Genomic DNA, 15830 nt, shown 5'->3' with positions numbered 1-15830 from the left:
GGGCACCACATGACTCTAGTAAACAAAGAATGCAGCACATGTGCACCCTTGCAATCACCTTCAACACAGTCTCTTCGTGGCCATTTAAAATTGCACAAAGCAAATTTCTAGTTTAATTCCGGTTGGCGCACCAAGCTTCCAGTAAGTATTAAAAACACTTGAAGCAACCAACACCTTAAACTCTTTGCTTCTTTCTACAAAATAATCCCATGGGCAAAGTAGACGACTGATTATACTCAAATCAGCGTGGACAACTAAGGTATGCCCAAGTCCAGCATGAGGAGGTGCCCCTCAAAACTGCAGAACAAAGCAGAAGCCTAACAGTTATGAAACGCTATTGACAGTGACTGGTCACTTTCCAAGGCACAGAAGGGGCACCATTAAAACAAACCAAATGGTACTTCCACTTCTTTTTGTGAATGAAAGTACACATCCACCTCTTTCCTAGAGAAACAGACAAAGATACAGTAGGTAAAAAGACCGGTACAGTCATGTACAATTATGTCATCATGAAAAACAATATTAATGCCTGCTAGGGCTGAAAAATGAGTGCGATACCAACACAAATTTACCATGTTTGGCCTCAAGTGCACCATGATAACTAAAAGATGATTAAAAGCGTGGTAACTCAATGTTTTAGTCCCTTAAGGCGTCCACCAACAAAGTGGACCAGCTATGTGCCTTTGCTTTTCTCAAAACCGAGAGAGCTTTTAGATTGCAAATAAGATTATACTAGGAATAAGACTGTCTTATATGCTTCGTGCAAGCCACCCCTGGCCAGTAACAGTGTTTTGGCCTCCAGCTTCTAAAATACATATTTAGAACTTACCCTCAAATTAAACTGCATCATAAATAACAAGCATTAAACGATATATAAAATCTCCAGTTAACTGAAAACTTCCCCTGGAATGAGCCCAAGATAGCTGCAATTTTTTGTGCAGTGTGTTCAGCTTTGTGCAAAAGATAACCAAGGTCCGAAGGTGCATTTGTGGGTAAAAATAGAATTGATCTTGATTTCTGGGAAATTTATCTGGATGCAAGAATTAGGTAAAACCTGGTTTTATCCAAAAATGAAGGCCCCAAGTATATTTTGAAGGAAGACTTGCAAACTCGACCAATTGTTCTGCTAATGACCCAAGCTACTTCCATATTTACTTGCACATAACATGTACTCGCATAACTAACACATCTGTTATTTTGATTGTCAAATTATAAATTTTTGCAAATATATTACCTACTCTGCATAATGAAAATGCCCCAAAATATTTTTGTGAATTTGCTTTTTACACAAAAAGTGCAAGTAAATACAGTATTTACATGAATTGGAAACTAGCAACGAGTTCATAGTCGGCAAAATGCTGTCAAAAAGATGATAATGCAGCAAAAAAAAAAAAACTGGCCAGTAAATTTGGCCCACTTGAAAGAAATTCGTGCAGTAGCAAAAAGTTCAGCCTACATCCAAATTTGGCCAATTATTTTCTTTAAACGTGTATTCTATTACAAGGTGCATGCTTCCCACCACAGCAGTTTACATGTTAGGAGCCTAGAGATCAAATAACTTTAAATAAAGAACATGACAGCACCATGCAAAGCTAGAGACAGGCTTGAAGCATGCAACCATAAAATTAGTATTTAACATGCAGCAGCTTCTACCCACCTACTCATGTGGAGTAATGCTCCATTCACGTTATTGTAGTATATGGCATCGGCAAGTCTTGTGTCTAGGGATAGCAGAAAGGCCACAAACTTCCTCCCCTGGAAAATGAATGGAAATTCCTTGTGACTGCTGCATAAACAATAACACACAGACAGCTTACAAAAGACACAAAAGAATTTAAAAAGCTTGTAATGTATAGAAACAAGAGTTCTGCAGCAGAATCCCATTGAGATGAAGTCTGTTAAGACGAATTCTCTAATATAACAAACAACACGAGATCCTTTGGTTGGCATTCCACGCTCAACCAAATTAAAAATTAAACAGCAATAGTCAAGTTTAGTGCATCTTACCCTCATATGTGCCCCTCACCCCCCCCCCCCCCCCCCCCCCTTCCAAACCTCCCTCTTTCCTTCTGGAGTTCCCTTTTGTAAATGTATCACACTGTAACGTCATTTGGTGAAGGTGATTGGTTCTGATTACGCCTACATGAACCTCCGCAGCAGACTGTAGACTCGGATCCTCCACCAATCATGCTACATGTTTTTTACTGCAGAAAAATATATGCAGTTAAAGAAAAAAAAAGGAGACAGGGGGAGAGAGAGAGAGAGAGAGAGAGAGAGAGCGAGAGAGAGAGTGCATATGTGTATGTGCGCATGTTCAAGATTGCGAGTACACAATCCAATCGGTCACCGTCAACCAACCTCCCTTTTGCTCTTTTAATGCGCACACATCCCATTGTTTTCTTGCCAAATTCAGTTCCAGCCAATTGTCGATCATCCCACTTTTTCTGTAACTTGGATAATTATAAAAGCAAGACAAATAAAAAAGCATTAACAAATGAACACTGGTTCTATACCACCTTGAACAGCATACACGCACACACACTCACGTGCACACATACACACAAAAAGAAAAAAAAAATAACAGTACCAGTGCACATGCACATCTATTATACATAATCAGTAAGTGATTACTCATTGGCATCCACCCAAGCGCAGCCATGCAGCTATAAAGGAAAGCTGTACAGCTCTCCTTTGTACTCGTAGGCCTGTGCTTGAGTGGATGCCAATGAGTAACTACTCCCCAATTACAAATCTACTACACTTTGGAGGTTTCCCCTAAACATTTGATCATGCACTTCCATTGTTTCTGAAGCTTCCAACAGGCACTATCACACATTTTTGGCACAGCAAAGAGGCCAACCCCAACACTGAGAGTTTCATAGTAGCGTGCTGCCTCCCACTTTCGTCAAGCAAAGGTGTGAAACCGAATATGGATGCCGCTTGCAAGTGCTCCTGCTGTACGCGTTCCCAGCGAGCCCTTCACACCTCGGTTTGACCACAGCAAGATACCGACCTGCTGCAGGCCTGTTTTGTTTCTCTTTTTCATGACATAGACTGACAAGCAAAGCAGTTCCAATGTGGTGTGCGACTACAAACTAAAAGCTTGACGAAGAATTCTAGGCAAGATTAGGTTTGCCAAAAGCACCGCCTAAGACATGCGAGACTCAATGATGTTTATTGTACCCCACGTGCCATTTTGGGGCAGGCTCGATGCAAACTATTCTAATTTTGCCACAGTGAAGCAGGGTCAGCACTTTGGTGCGGCTGGCACAGCAACTACATCGCTGACATCGTATATTTTGAGACTTTTCTCTATGGGCTAGCAGTTTAAACAAGCAGACGTCAAGCAAAGCATTTCACCTGGAGAGTGTTTAAGTAATTTGGCGAAACAGCACAATGGGCAAGTTCTGTGTAAAGAAGTTCCTCGTCTTTGTCATCCAAATTGCCCTTCTTTCGTACAGGTCCATCTGCGGCCAGGCCATCTTTCATCTGGATGACTAACCGCCTCATTCTTGCCACCTTCACCTGAAAAAACAGGCACGTGGCATGATGCTACTGCAAGCGAACAGCTGCACTACAGAACCCGAACAAGACTTCAATGAATTAAGTGAGATGGAAAGACATGAACTAAGACTTGAGTGAGTCACGATATAGGAAATGTATAATCAACTGCTAAAAGAATCTTCAGCTGACATGTAGATTGGCATCTGATGGACAATCATTTTTTTCACACTGATGAATGTAGAAAGAGAGGAGCTTATGTCACAACTTGAATGCTCGAGTCTTGTTTGACACCTACAGCAGTGGGACAAATAATGATGATTGCTACAAAAAGCACATCTAATTGAACATAGCAAATCAAAAACTAAACAAGGATCACGAAGTAGCAACATGCTACATTATGTCAGAAGAAAAAGAACTGCAGACACAAATTTTGTTTACTCACTATGATTAATACTGTTGAAAGGTTGCCGACGCTTTCCACACAACATAAGAATAGTACATTAGGCACCCATCTCTAACTTTGCCACCGAAAGGAAATGATTGTTGCTGGGACAATGTGGGGATTTGGGCTCCTCGAGCGACCTGAGTTGCATGCTGCTTGAGTCCAGGCCTGAACCTCTGGAGTCCTGTCGTCGCCCGCCTGTGTGGCACTGAAGCTCCAGATTCGGGAGGGCCTGATTTGGTGGGTTCTCAGCCATCGCCGGCCATTGCCGGTGACGACGCGTGATGAGCCATCAATGTGCAAGCTGCGTCGCCAAGCTGTGCTCCGCACATTCCCCATCCTCCCTCGTGTTGTGTCGCACATGATTTAACCGTTTGGTTGGCCTTGCGGCATGCGATGACCCTTAGCTGTGCCATCACGTGCGTATGTAGTCTTTGCTTTGCGCACGGCTCTGCGGGCCCGCTTTCGGGTGATGCGGCTGGACTGTGGGTTGTAACAAGGTCTAGGGATTAGTGCAGTGTTCTGCAATGCAGCTTACTGTATAATAAACACTTGTGCTCTCAAATAACTGTGCCTACCTTCCTTCGGGATGTGAGCGCACGAGCGGCGAACGCTAGAAGTGTCTTAGCTTGTTCTGACCTGAACCCGTGTTATGTGGGCGAAGTGCTGCGTAATTAACGCACTGTCACAGGTGGTAACTCCACAATGGGAACAGTATATACAGCAAAATGTCACCAACGCAATTCAGATCAGACTGTCCCTGGTGCGGCGGTACACCTACACTCTATCACATTACCTGGGAGTGCGAAAGAAACATAGCATTCCACAATTATCAAACACCGAGTGAGGAGCAATGGGAGAGCTGTCTCTCCAGCAGCGAGCTCGAGGTCCAGAGGGCCTTGGTACAGCACGCTGTTGAAGCGGCACGACTCAGTGGAGCCCTGGACTGAGGGCCCACCCTTGCTCGAAGACTCAAGTCGCCAGCGCCCAAGCAGGACGACCAAGAAGTCTTCATCTCCGCGAATCTCTTGAAAGAGCAATAAAAGTTTTCTCTCTCTCTCTCTGCTGTTTGGGGTGCATTTTATGATTTTCATTAACACATGCAATCAAAAAAGGGAGCCCGAGAATGCTGGTTGTTGCGCATGCATGCACGTCAGGGTTTTGCTGTCAGGTGTGCATTTTTCTTTTTTAAAATAACAGCTAGTTGCAAGGTCAGTGCCGTGTTGCCTACTTGTTCGGCCTGCCTGTTGTGCATTGAATGAAGAACTGGACACACGCACTTGCTCACAGGGCACAGCATGTGCCACTATGCAAGCATGAGAGGACTGGGAACAAATGAGACGGTCACCTTTGAGTGCACTACAAGTGACAGCTGCACAGCCTTTAAGAAGGTATGCAGCCAAACGGACTCCCAGCTCTCATGCTTCCTGGCATACCAGAAAGCACACAAGCTGTGTGTGGTGTCAAGGAGCTCCCCTCCATCCATCAGAGGAAGGGTGCCTGCATCACAAAAGCACGGATGCTGCAGAATATTAAGCAAGACAGCAGTTTAATGCCACTTAACAAGGCTCCCCTTCTGCACACCTGCTGACTGGCCGTGAGCCTCAGGTACACAAAGCACAACTGTCACATTTGTACCTTCTTAGCATAAATTCTTTTTAACATTTGGCAGGCAACACGAATTGTTAGTGTTGGGAAAACTAGAGTGAAGTAGGCTCCTCTGAAGAGTTTCTGTGAAACTAATGCAGTGCCCACCAATGCCAACAAATTAATGCTGGAAACGCTGAGGCTGCTTTTTGCAATTACGATCATGTTGATACAGGAGCCAGTATGATGACATTAACCTTTTATGCCAATGGGCAACACAGGTGGTCCTCGTGGCCAAAACAAGTGCCTATACTGGTCACAGATATGCTGTGCTCACTTTGCTACAATTCAAAAAGAATCAGCCCTTCAGCACTCTTCCGGTAGTTAGCAACTTCCAATCCATGAACACACACAGGTGCATACACACACCGTACTGAAAACTTACCCCTTCCATCATGCATGTATATTTTCACTACAAAAAAAGGTGAGTAAACAAAAGTGCATTTGCTGATGCACCATGTGATGACCATATTTTGTCCTTCACTGTCATTTCACAAAGATTTCAACATACCTTTAGGACAAAGCAGCAGTTGCACAGCAAGCAAGCAACAAAGCATTTTGTTGTGCAAAAGGCAGCATATGTAAGAAGAAAGATAAACTTGCAGTCACTTGGGCAGTAACATGCTGTGTTCACTCCTCAGTACGATGAGCTTATTTCTTCCAATGTTTAATCTCATTCTCTCACGTTCCAGAAGACACAAAAGGCATCCTTTGAATGATAAGGGCAAGCAAACCTAATTCGCAACTTAGAAGAACCTCAAGCTTTCATAAGTTGATTCGAAAGCTTTGGATGCTAAGAAAAAGACGAACTAAGCGGGGTAGTTATAATGCAGGCCTCAACAGCCAAGCCGAAATCTACTCTGTCAAGCAAGCCACTGGGAAAAATCTTCACTGACTGCATGTTTCAGGCCCTTGGCCAAAAGCATGCCTCCTGGCACCCGAACAAAGCTCACCCTACATACGCATCTGTGACACCCCAATCTGCAACCGTACACCCATTATTGCAGCACGAAAGTAACGAACACACATCTGTTACATGCAATGGGCCAGATGTGATGGTTTAGGTGCCTAAGCAATTCTTTTCAACGTCATCATAGCAGTTGAAGAGAGTGATACGGTGTGCTGTGTACTGCAGAAGCAAAGACAGCTGGGAGAGTTTGTGAACTTTGGTCACACTAGAAACCAGTGCAAGCAGACAAGACAAAGAGTGGGCAAAAAGGACCTTGTTGACTCACAGCACCAGCGTGCTCAGCTCTCCTAGTAAGCGCAGGTAAGAGAAAAAGCGATGGCAGCTGGGAGAAAAAACTAAGGTTGTCTAGCAGGCATGGGCGAACAGTGGTTTTTCTGGTTCAAAGCAAATTCGAAGTGGACAGTAATTTTCTTCAAATAATTTCGAAGCGAATACTTCGAACACTTCTGACACAAAAAAAAGAGGTTGGACGGCACAACAGGCATTTTCAAAGCCATGTATTTTTCGAACATAAAAGGCCATTACATGAAAGAAAGAATGCATTGAAACTTTGTCACACTCATTGAAGCTACATGCAGCCCTGATGTATCTGTGGGGTGTGTCACATTCATTGAAGCTATGTCGCCTTTCTGCAAAATGGCCATCGAAAATTGGGAGCCAACCTACATGCGGTGTTTACTTATACCTGTGGGGTGTGAGATCTACATGTGGAGCCTCCACCCGCTGCTCTTAACGGTGATTGCGTCATTGTGCAGCTGTTGCTTTCAAGCGGCAACTCTTGACACTCGCTAAGCGTGCGCACCGCGTGCCCAGATCTACTCTGCGCATGCCCAGCACCAATCTGGCTGAATTTCATGCGGAGAAGAGCAGCCGCGGCAGCTGCAGCCAGCTCAGACTCGTTCCGCTTAAGTCAAGGGAGCCACACGTCCTCTGATTAGAGAGCTGTAGCATAATGCAGCGGAGAGCCACTGCACATGTGAAGATCGCCCTGAGGATGTCACATGGTGCCAGGCGCCAGCCAGCTGTTTGCACATCTGCCGCTTCGGGACCAGTCAGCACATGCACACTGGCATTGTGCGGAGGCGGATCACGCTATGCTAAATCTCTCTTGATGCATGCTGCCATGCCGATTACACTGCATATACGCCGCAGATAGTGCAGGGTCAGACCTCTGGCAGGTACAAATCTGAGCGCTGCATTTCCGCCTGCTCGCAAGCATGCACAGACCGCCTTCAGCATACATGCGGGAGCACAGGGATGTGGCGCGGAGTCGGGACTCTGGTTACATGTGCGCTACAGTGCCATCTCGGGGGAGGTATGCTGAACCGAAACCACACGCAGCAAGAGTTCCAGAAACATTATTTGCTCAAGACAAATACTTCAAAGTTTTTAACACCTTGATCGAATCGAACATTGAATGCTTTACATTTGACCGAATATTCACACATGCCTATTGTCTAGCTTTGATGCTAACAGAGATGGTATTTGCAAATGTCATGTGAAGTCATAAAAAGCCATACAGCATGCACATGTGACACAGCTTTTTTTTTTTTGGTAAAATAATGGTTTATTCGTCCCAAAAAATATACAAAAGATCATAAGTGTACAGACGAGGGTCCGAAAGTCAAAGACTGCACCGGGACCCTCGATAAATCAATAATACAAGAAATGATTACAGCATAGTTAACGGATAATTATAAAATATAGAAAATAGCAAATTAATACTTCACCACAAAAACAGAGTCAAAAAGCAAAATAACGCAGGTAATAACAGCATTCCAACAAAAATACCTTGAGCGTATTTTTGAATGCAGGCAAGGAAACTGATGTTTTTAGAGTGGGCGGCAATGTATTCCAAAATGAAATTGCTTGAAAAGACAATGTCGTTTTACCATAATTGGTATGGACTTGAGAGTTTAGGACATTTTTTTTTTCTGCATCTGCTTAGTTTGCACTTGTTTCTAGTGCCAGGCTCTGTAGTACTGTTTTGAGAGCAAATCACCTCTGGAGACACTACTATACTTGCATATATGTATAATGAAAGCATTTTTTTTTCGAAAAGTTAAGTACATTCGCGGGTCGCATTCCTTGTAGGGGACAATATATTAGCAAAAATTTGTATCCTCACAAACAAAATAACAGGTGCAGCCATTATGCAAGCAGATATGATACCTGAGCATGACTGAGTTTACCAACAGTGAGTTGTTTAAAAAACAAAATTATGTGACTGATGTACATTTCTCTTTCGCTGCAAGTATGCTTCACACTGACTGTGAAACATACTGACAGGAATTCAACTGACTGTGAAGAGAAAATTGCTGGGGACGACTGCTTGCTTTATTGATTGCTGTTTCCTCCAGTACTGTGCCCTCCAAGATCAATATGAGCATGACTGAGGTTTTCCAGGCTGCAAACCACATCAGTAAATCTTCACTGACACATTTCTTCTGCTGCCCCCGACAAACGGAGTACACCAAATAAGTGCCTGTGAAAACAGCTGGTTCAAACCGCCATGATGGAAGACCTACCGTGCAGGAAGAGCACTGCATCCACAAGAGGTGTGCACACTTTGCCTGCATTTGCAGCTGCGTGACAAATTACCACAAGCGGAAGGCATTCAGTCTCCTGTAAACAGACAGGTACAGACAAAAGGTTCAAATATACAACACCGCAAGAGTTGCACTGTGAACAACTTGAGGCAAGAAGGCACAGGATGCAGTGCATCACCACGTTGCAGGCATGCTCCCCACTACAACTCCTCTGAGCTGACAAATAAACCAAACTATGAAGCAAGAGTACAAAAACACCATTTCACATGTGTTGGTGAAATTTCAAAGAAAACCTTCCTCAAAATCTGGTAGTGGAGACCTTTGTGGGCTGCTCCATTTGTCATTTCACTGCCCAAGGCACTGCAGTGTGCCGGGATTCATCAGAACAGTATACAGAGGCTTGCGGTGCAAACCGGGTGATGCAAGCATCCAATGTCGCGGTAAACCGGTAGGTGATTAGTTTTCCTAAAACAGGCTTGAGACGTTTCATACAGCTGCTCTTGAGTCTGTGTATACCACCTATCGTTCAGCTATTCACAGCAGAATATATAGGGCAGCTTCTTTGATACTGTGCAGCTCTGCAGATGTGGAGAGACCCACAGGAGCAACTCTCCTCAGAACGCGAGCCTTTGGCGAAGATTTCGTTCTCTTGTACCGAGTATTATGGCGTATTCCAAATGTCAATCCGGAGAAAGTTTTCTTGCTCCACAAAACCAGACAGCGTGTTTCGACCGGCGATTTGGATTCAGGTCCTCAGTTATGAATGCACCATGACAGATACCTTGCTACTTTGCAGATTTGAAGAGCTGCTCCAGATCAACAAATGAAATACACCACTAGAGTGTTAGCTCTTAGCTAGTCAGTTTTGCGCTGTTGCCAGTGCCGTTTGCAGCACAGACCTTGGCAGTAGGCCAAGAAGCTGAGGCACAAGTAGCGCCATGGTGTGTTTGTGTTATGACGAGAGCGCCGGTGGCAATGACTCACCTAGTTTGGTTTTGGTTTATGGGGTTTAATGTCCAAAAGCGACTCAGGCTATGAGGGACGCCGTAGTGAAAGACTCCAGAAATTTCGACCACCTGGGGTTCTTTAACGTGCACTGACATCGCACAGTACACGGGCCTCTAGAATTTCTCCTCCAAAGAAATTCAACCGCCGCGGCGGGGATCGAACCCACGTCTTTAGGGTCAGCAGTCGAACGCCATAGCCACTGAGCCACCGCGGCGGCTAGTGAACTCACACATTGTGTTGCTGGTGTATCCTTTAAAAGATGCAGAATTCCATGTGCCTGATTGTAACTTTTCACAAGCAAATTAGTATTGAATGAACATACACAGTATAGGTCAATGGTCACTGTATGGCAAAAAAGACAAAGCAGAAAAGGTTAAAAAACAACTTTACAGCAACATATTGGACAGCAGGTGCAGAATACAACTATAGTCGGATACAACTTAGGTCTGCAGTGAAGCTCCGCCCACATTCAGCCTCCGCGCACAGAATTCCTCCACGACGAAAAAGTAGTCCACTGCTTAAACGTTTCTTGTTACCTAAACAAGGAGCTTATCACAAGAAAAAAAATTATTAGCTCTAGAGTTTTGATATGTGGCCTGTTTGATATAGTCAAACATTAAAAAGCTGATTTCGTTCCCTGTTGTAATTGGCCAGCGGAGTAATACAGGATGCCGCATACCGCGGCCCAGTGTTAGCAACTGCTGTTTTTCTAAGTTGTATCCTACCATAGCGTTAAAGGTCAGCACAAAAACAGACATGGGAAACAAGTGTAGCAACCTTGCTGCTTAGCATGCACTCTTTTGTGTATTAGGTGGCCACTTTGGTCTATCACATGCCCACATTTACAGACCACGAAAAAAAATATCAAGTCTAAAGTCAAACCTTGTCTGTCAAAATAACTTTTGCAGCATGCAACAGCAGTTCCAAAATCAGCACATATCGCTATCTCTAAAAGCGAATCAACGTCAACTTACCGGTGTCTCCTTTGAAAGTACCTGCAGCACAACAGCCGAGAGCTTGTCAAAGAGTGCTTGGCAGAGGGGCTCCAATTCAGCTGTAGGAAGCTCTGCAATTCTTCTTTGCAGCTTTGCTTTTGCCGAGGCTTGCCTCTGCATAAATCAGTGTACGGTGTTGCACACACATACAGCTTGCCCTTGTCATGCCATGCACGGCTTCATGTGTAGTTAGTAGTTTAGTTTATGGGGTTTAACGTCCCATAGCGACTAAGGCTATGTCAGCACACTAACTGACCTGCGACGGAGGTAGCATGTGTACTTCTCAATACTGAAGCAGAGAGGTGTAAAAAAAAAAATAAACTGCAGAGGCTTAATTCAACTGTGCTAACATATCGATGCCATCATGAAGTACAATGCCAAGGAATTGTCAGACAAGCCAACAGGTGGAAGTAAACTGGCATGCCGGAGGTTTTGCAGGCAAGCAGATGTCATGTCAGCTCTGATCACAATGTTGTCACTTTATTATACTTTTAGTAGCACACAAAACTAAGCCGCGTTTACACTTATACTCAGAGATAGCAATGAACGCCACAGATCAAATCCTCTTGGCTTCAGACATTTTCTTGTATCAGCCTACAAATGTTCAACTGGTCTCTTAGATAGGTAGCCATAGACATGGCCACGTCCATGTTGGTGCAAGAATGGCAAAAATATGAGCCAGTAACATGCCTTAAGCACCAGCGTACTGTAATTCTTGCTTACCTTAACCTTCAGCCAGCTTGCTGAAAAATAATCTGTCGTATCTTATGAGCTATGCTGCAGATATCTTATGTGCCATACATGCTATGTTGTGTAAATAATACACTTCCATGAGAAACGCAACCTCACATTATATTTTTTTTTTTCTACCTCAATATTCAGTTCCAGTGGGCACCGGGGCGAGCAAGCATGTTCATTTCAATCCAACCTCCTACTCCCTCCTGTAATCATGCATCTATGCAAATACACTTTACAATAAGCTGATATTGGCCTTTAAAAAAAAATTCAGCACTTCTTCCCCCTGCTGGAACCTACTGATGCAGATATACAATATGGAGGCAACCTGTGCAAGACTGCCAAAAAGTGGAAAAAAAAAGTAATTGGCTATGTTCACATAATAATGCGTAGGTCACTAAACTCAGCAAGAGCAAACGCAAACGTTGCCTGGTGATATATATATATATATATATATATATATATATATATATATAACCTGCCCGCTTAGATAATCTGCCCCCTTATATGCGTTGTTTATCATTTCCGTCACAGGTCAGTCTAGGTGACCATCCACTACAAGATGTATTGCTATCGTGCCTTTGCCATTATAAACATTATAAACACTTATAAACATTATGCGCATATGCATGTGCACACACCATTTGAATTTTTGAAGCACTTGGTGGCACTTTATGACTGAGTGCCCCACTCGATAAGAGACTATGGCGAAGAACACAAAAACGGGCTGCTTTTTGCAAACTCAGGAAGCATGAGGCAGAGGACAAGGATACATTTCTGTGTTAATAAAACAGCACCTCTCAGAAAGGGTATTGACACAACTATCTCATTTAAAGTAAATTGCGTGAAAATAGTTTAATGTTAAGCAATTCTGTTACCAGCCAGAGCCAGTGAAAATCGACAGAAAACAGCAGAATGGCATAGCACTTCTCAGAAAGAGTATTGACATAACTATTTCATTTAAAGTAAATTGCGTCAGAATAGTTTATTGTTAAGCAATTCTGTTACCAACCATAGACAGCGAAACTCGACAGAAAATAGCAGAATGGCCTGCGCCATTCTGAGGCAAGGGCTCCATTTAGCAGCACAAAAATATCTTTGCGGCAAGTGGTATTTTTAATCTTTGACACATGAAACCGTTAAATACTGCTGCCAGGCATCGATCGATCTCTTACTTGAGATCAAAATTCAAGAGACGCAGGCATCAAGGCCATTATCAGGAACGAACCGGTGGGTGGGGCTCAGAATCCAGACGCGAACACAGAAATTTACGAGGAAGAGGCCAAGAATGCATTTCTGCATTAAAAAGCAGAATGGGCTGGGAAGGTATTCAAGACCAGACCAACCTATTGTGGATTGCAATACGAGATTAGAAAATAGCTCAAAATGCTGGTTTATTGAGGTTTAACGTCCCAAAGCAACTGGGGCTATGCAGGAAGCCGTAGTGAAGGGACAATGTAGTGAAGGGCTCCGGAAATTTCGACAACATAGGTTTGGTTTGGTTTATGGGGTTTAACGTCCCAAAGCGACTAAGGCTATGAGAGACGCCATAGTGGAGGGCTCCGGAAATTTCGACCACCTGGGGTTCTTTGACGTCCACTGACATCGCACAGTACAAGGGCCTCTAGAATTTCTCCTCCAAAGAAATTCCAGCCGTCGCGGGCGGGATCGAACCCGCGTCCTTTGGGTCAGCAGCCGAGCACCATAACCACTGAGCCACCGCGGCGGCTCGACAAGATAGGGTTTTTTAACGTGCACTGACATCCCACAGTACACGGGCCACTAGAATTTTGCCGCCGCCGCGCATTACATAAAACTAGGGGTGTGCGAATATTCGAAATTTTCGAATATAATTCGAATAGTATATTTTTAGTATTCGTATTCAATTCGAAATCTAAGTATTCGTGTTGTTTCGAATATTCGATCCGACGCGAATATTCGTACCCAGCCGAATATTCTATTGCGAGCACCGGCGTTCATTCCGGTCCGCAAGTCCTATCAAAAGAGACATAACAATATAGCGGCGCCCAGAGCAATGCGTAACGTTGGGCCATGCAGTAGCTGACTACGCTGGTGAGCTTCTTTGTGGCTATGCGTGGGAAGCTGGTATAGTCAGAGCTCTGCACGAAATATCTAGCAATACGTGTCAGTTCAGTGCCAAGTGAGAGAGCATTTTTGTGGCTGGAGAAGTCGCTTCAGCTAGAAGGGAACTAACTACTTCTGCCTGACCGTGTGGAGCAGCCGGTTTTCCTTCACGACAACATTTTATGTTCATCCCAGCAACGCGCTTTTGTACTTATGGCAAGCTAGCCTTAATCAATGCTGTGTACTAGTTATCTTCTCTGATATTTCCACTCTTCTATGAATAATGTTCGAGACTTTGATACTTTTTGTGCAGCCACACACATCTTTTGTGTTCATTTCATCACTTATAGTTGAACTGTGATGTTCTTGGGTGCTCAAATAATGTTTTGTAGTGGTTAAATGCATCTGACCTTGATTATTCGATATTCGATTCGATATTCGGAACCAAGTATTCATATTCGATTCGTATTCGAAAAATTTGATATTCGCACACCCCTACATAAAACACAAGGCCTGCAATGAAACCCTGCCCTGCCTCTTTTTTTTTTCTCGAAGCCAGTATCGTGACGGACCTCGTACAGCTTCAGAAGTAGTGCTCATTAGGTAGCATTACAGTAAATATAAGCAATGTGGCATTATGCTACATGCAGCACTTATTTACCATCATAAAAAGAAATAACAGTGCCACCCCGTCAAATTGATACATTTTGCAACCAAGAATTGACTACAGTTCCAGCACATGTGTGCCGTTAAAAAAAAAATAAAAAGCCTACCACGTTACCACGCTCTGGAACCAAGCTGAGTTCCACGTTTTCCCAGTTTTTAGCAAGATCACACTGCAGCTGTTATCATAACGTTAGCAAATTTTTGTTTGCACTCCGCGTTTCGCTCTTTGCTCTGCGCCGCACGCGCTTCCTTCCTTGCTGGGCAAGTGCCAAGCGCGCGCGCTTCTTCGCAACGGGGCCTCGGAACGCGTAACGACGGACGGACGCATGGTAAGCCGCTGAAATTCTGGGCATGAGGAATAAAGGAGAAACTTGCCGAATAGATGCGACATATGCCTTCGCCTCTGTGATTAATTCCATTATCAATGCCACGCGTTCTGCGTCTCAGACGAAGCGCAGAACCCCATTGCCTGCACGCTTTTGAGCTGTTGACGTAAACTTCGCCCCAGCAACTTTTGTAATATCTGTCAAGCGAATGCAGGGAGCTCAATAATGGTCTCATATCTTTGGGCACAAAAACTGCATCCACCACATTTGGAACGTGCGGTGCCGGTGCGGCCTATTTTGCATGTCGCTTGATTTGAACCAGGTGCGCGAGACGCTCCCTGTTTGACTCCTGTGGTTTGGTTCATATGCCAATCTTGTACGACGGTTTTCAAAATCAGCAGTGAATTCAAAAACGAACCGAGTAAACACGAGTTACTCACACCGCATGCTAGCGGCAGAAGTTCATCTAAAGCAGCAGCGCCGGTACAGTGTACAACGCCGGGCTCCATTCGGGTCGCTGCATCCACCACGGGCAGCGTTCACTCGCGCGTGTGTGCTCCCACACGGGCAAAGGGTGCGCGACGCCAAAATAAATTAGGTAAACTATGTGCTAACCAAGAATGAAGCACCCGCCTAAACCATGCCTAAACTACACCGACCGAACGCTCGCGGTATTTATGATGCCGATGATGCCTCCGGACTGACGTCAGGAAAATAATGATGATGATGCTAATCGTAAGCAGTGCTACTAGTGGCACAGCTTCGCTTGATTTTTCAGGATTTTTTTTTTTAATTGCGACAGAGTTTCGTCTAGCATAAAGTATTATTTGCACATAAAGATACACGTCGGATTCCCGCACGATGTCAGCAAGGTCAAGTGGAGTGGCTCAGAGTTACATCAGT

At 44.3% G+C, this 15830-nt stretch overlaps 1 protein-coding gene across 1 annotated transcript in view; it reads right to left on the bottom strand.

Annotated features, from left to right (window-relative positions):
* The window catches only part of LOC149340986 (condensin-2 complex subunit G2-like), a 46291-nt gene extending 30586 nt beyond the window's left edge, over window positions 1-15705 (bottom strand). Inside the window, exons 1-6 of the mRNA XM_089549939.1 lie at window positions 15368-15705; window positions 11095-11229; window positions 9092-9188; window positions 5295-5446; window positions 3361-3525; window positions 1658-1755 (exon numbers count right to left, since the gene is read on the bottom strand). Coding sequence (XP_089406065.1) covers window positions 1658-1755; window positions 3361-3525; window positions 5295-5446; window positions 9092-9188; window positions 11095-11229; window positions 15368-15436 — 716 coding nt within the window. The 5' untranslated portion in view covers window positions 15437-15705. The remainder of the gene's footprint in view (window positions 1-1657; window positions 1756-3360; window positions 3526-5294; window positions 5447-9091; window positions 9189-11094; window positions 11230-15367) is intronic.
* Window positions 15706-15830: the final 125 nt, after the last annotated feature.

Source organism: Amblyomma mixtum, chromosome 6 (genome assembly GCF_055824585.1).
Source record: "Amblyomma mixtum isolate Tamu chromosome 6, ASM5582458v1, whole genome shotgun sequence".
NCBI classification, from domain to species: Eukaryota; Metazoa; Arthropoda; class Arachnida; order Ixodida; family Ixodidae; genus Amblyomma; species Amblyomma mixtum.
This window is presented reverse-complemented; position numbering and strand designations above follow the sequence as displayed.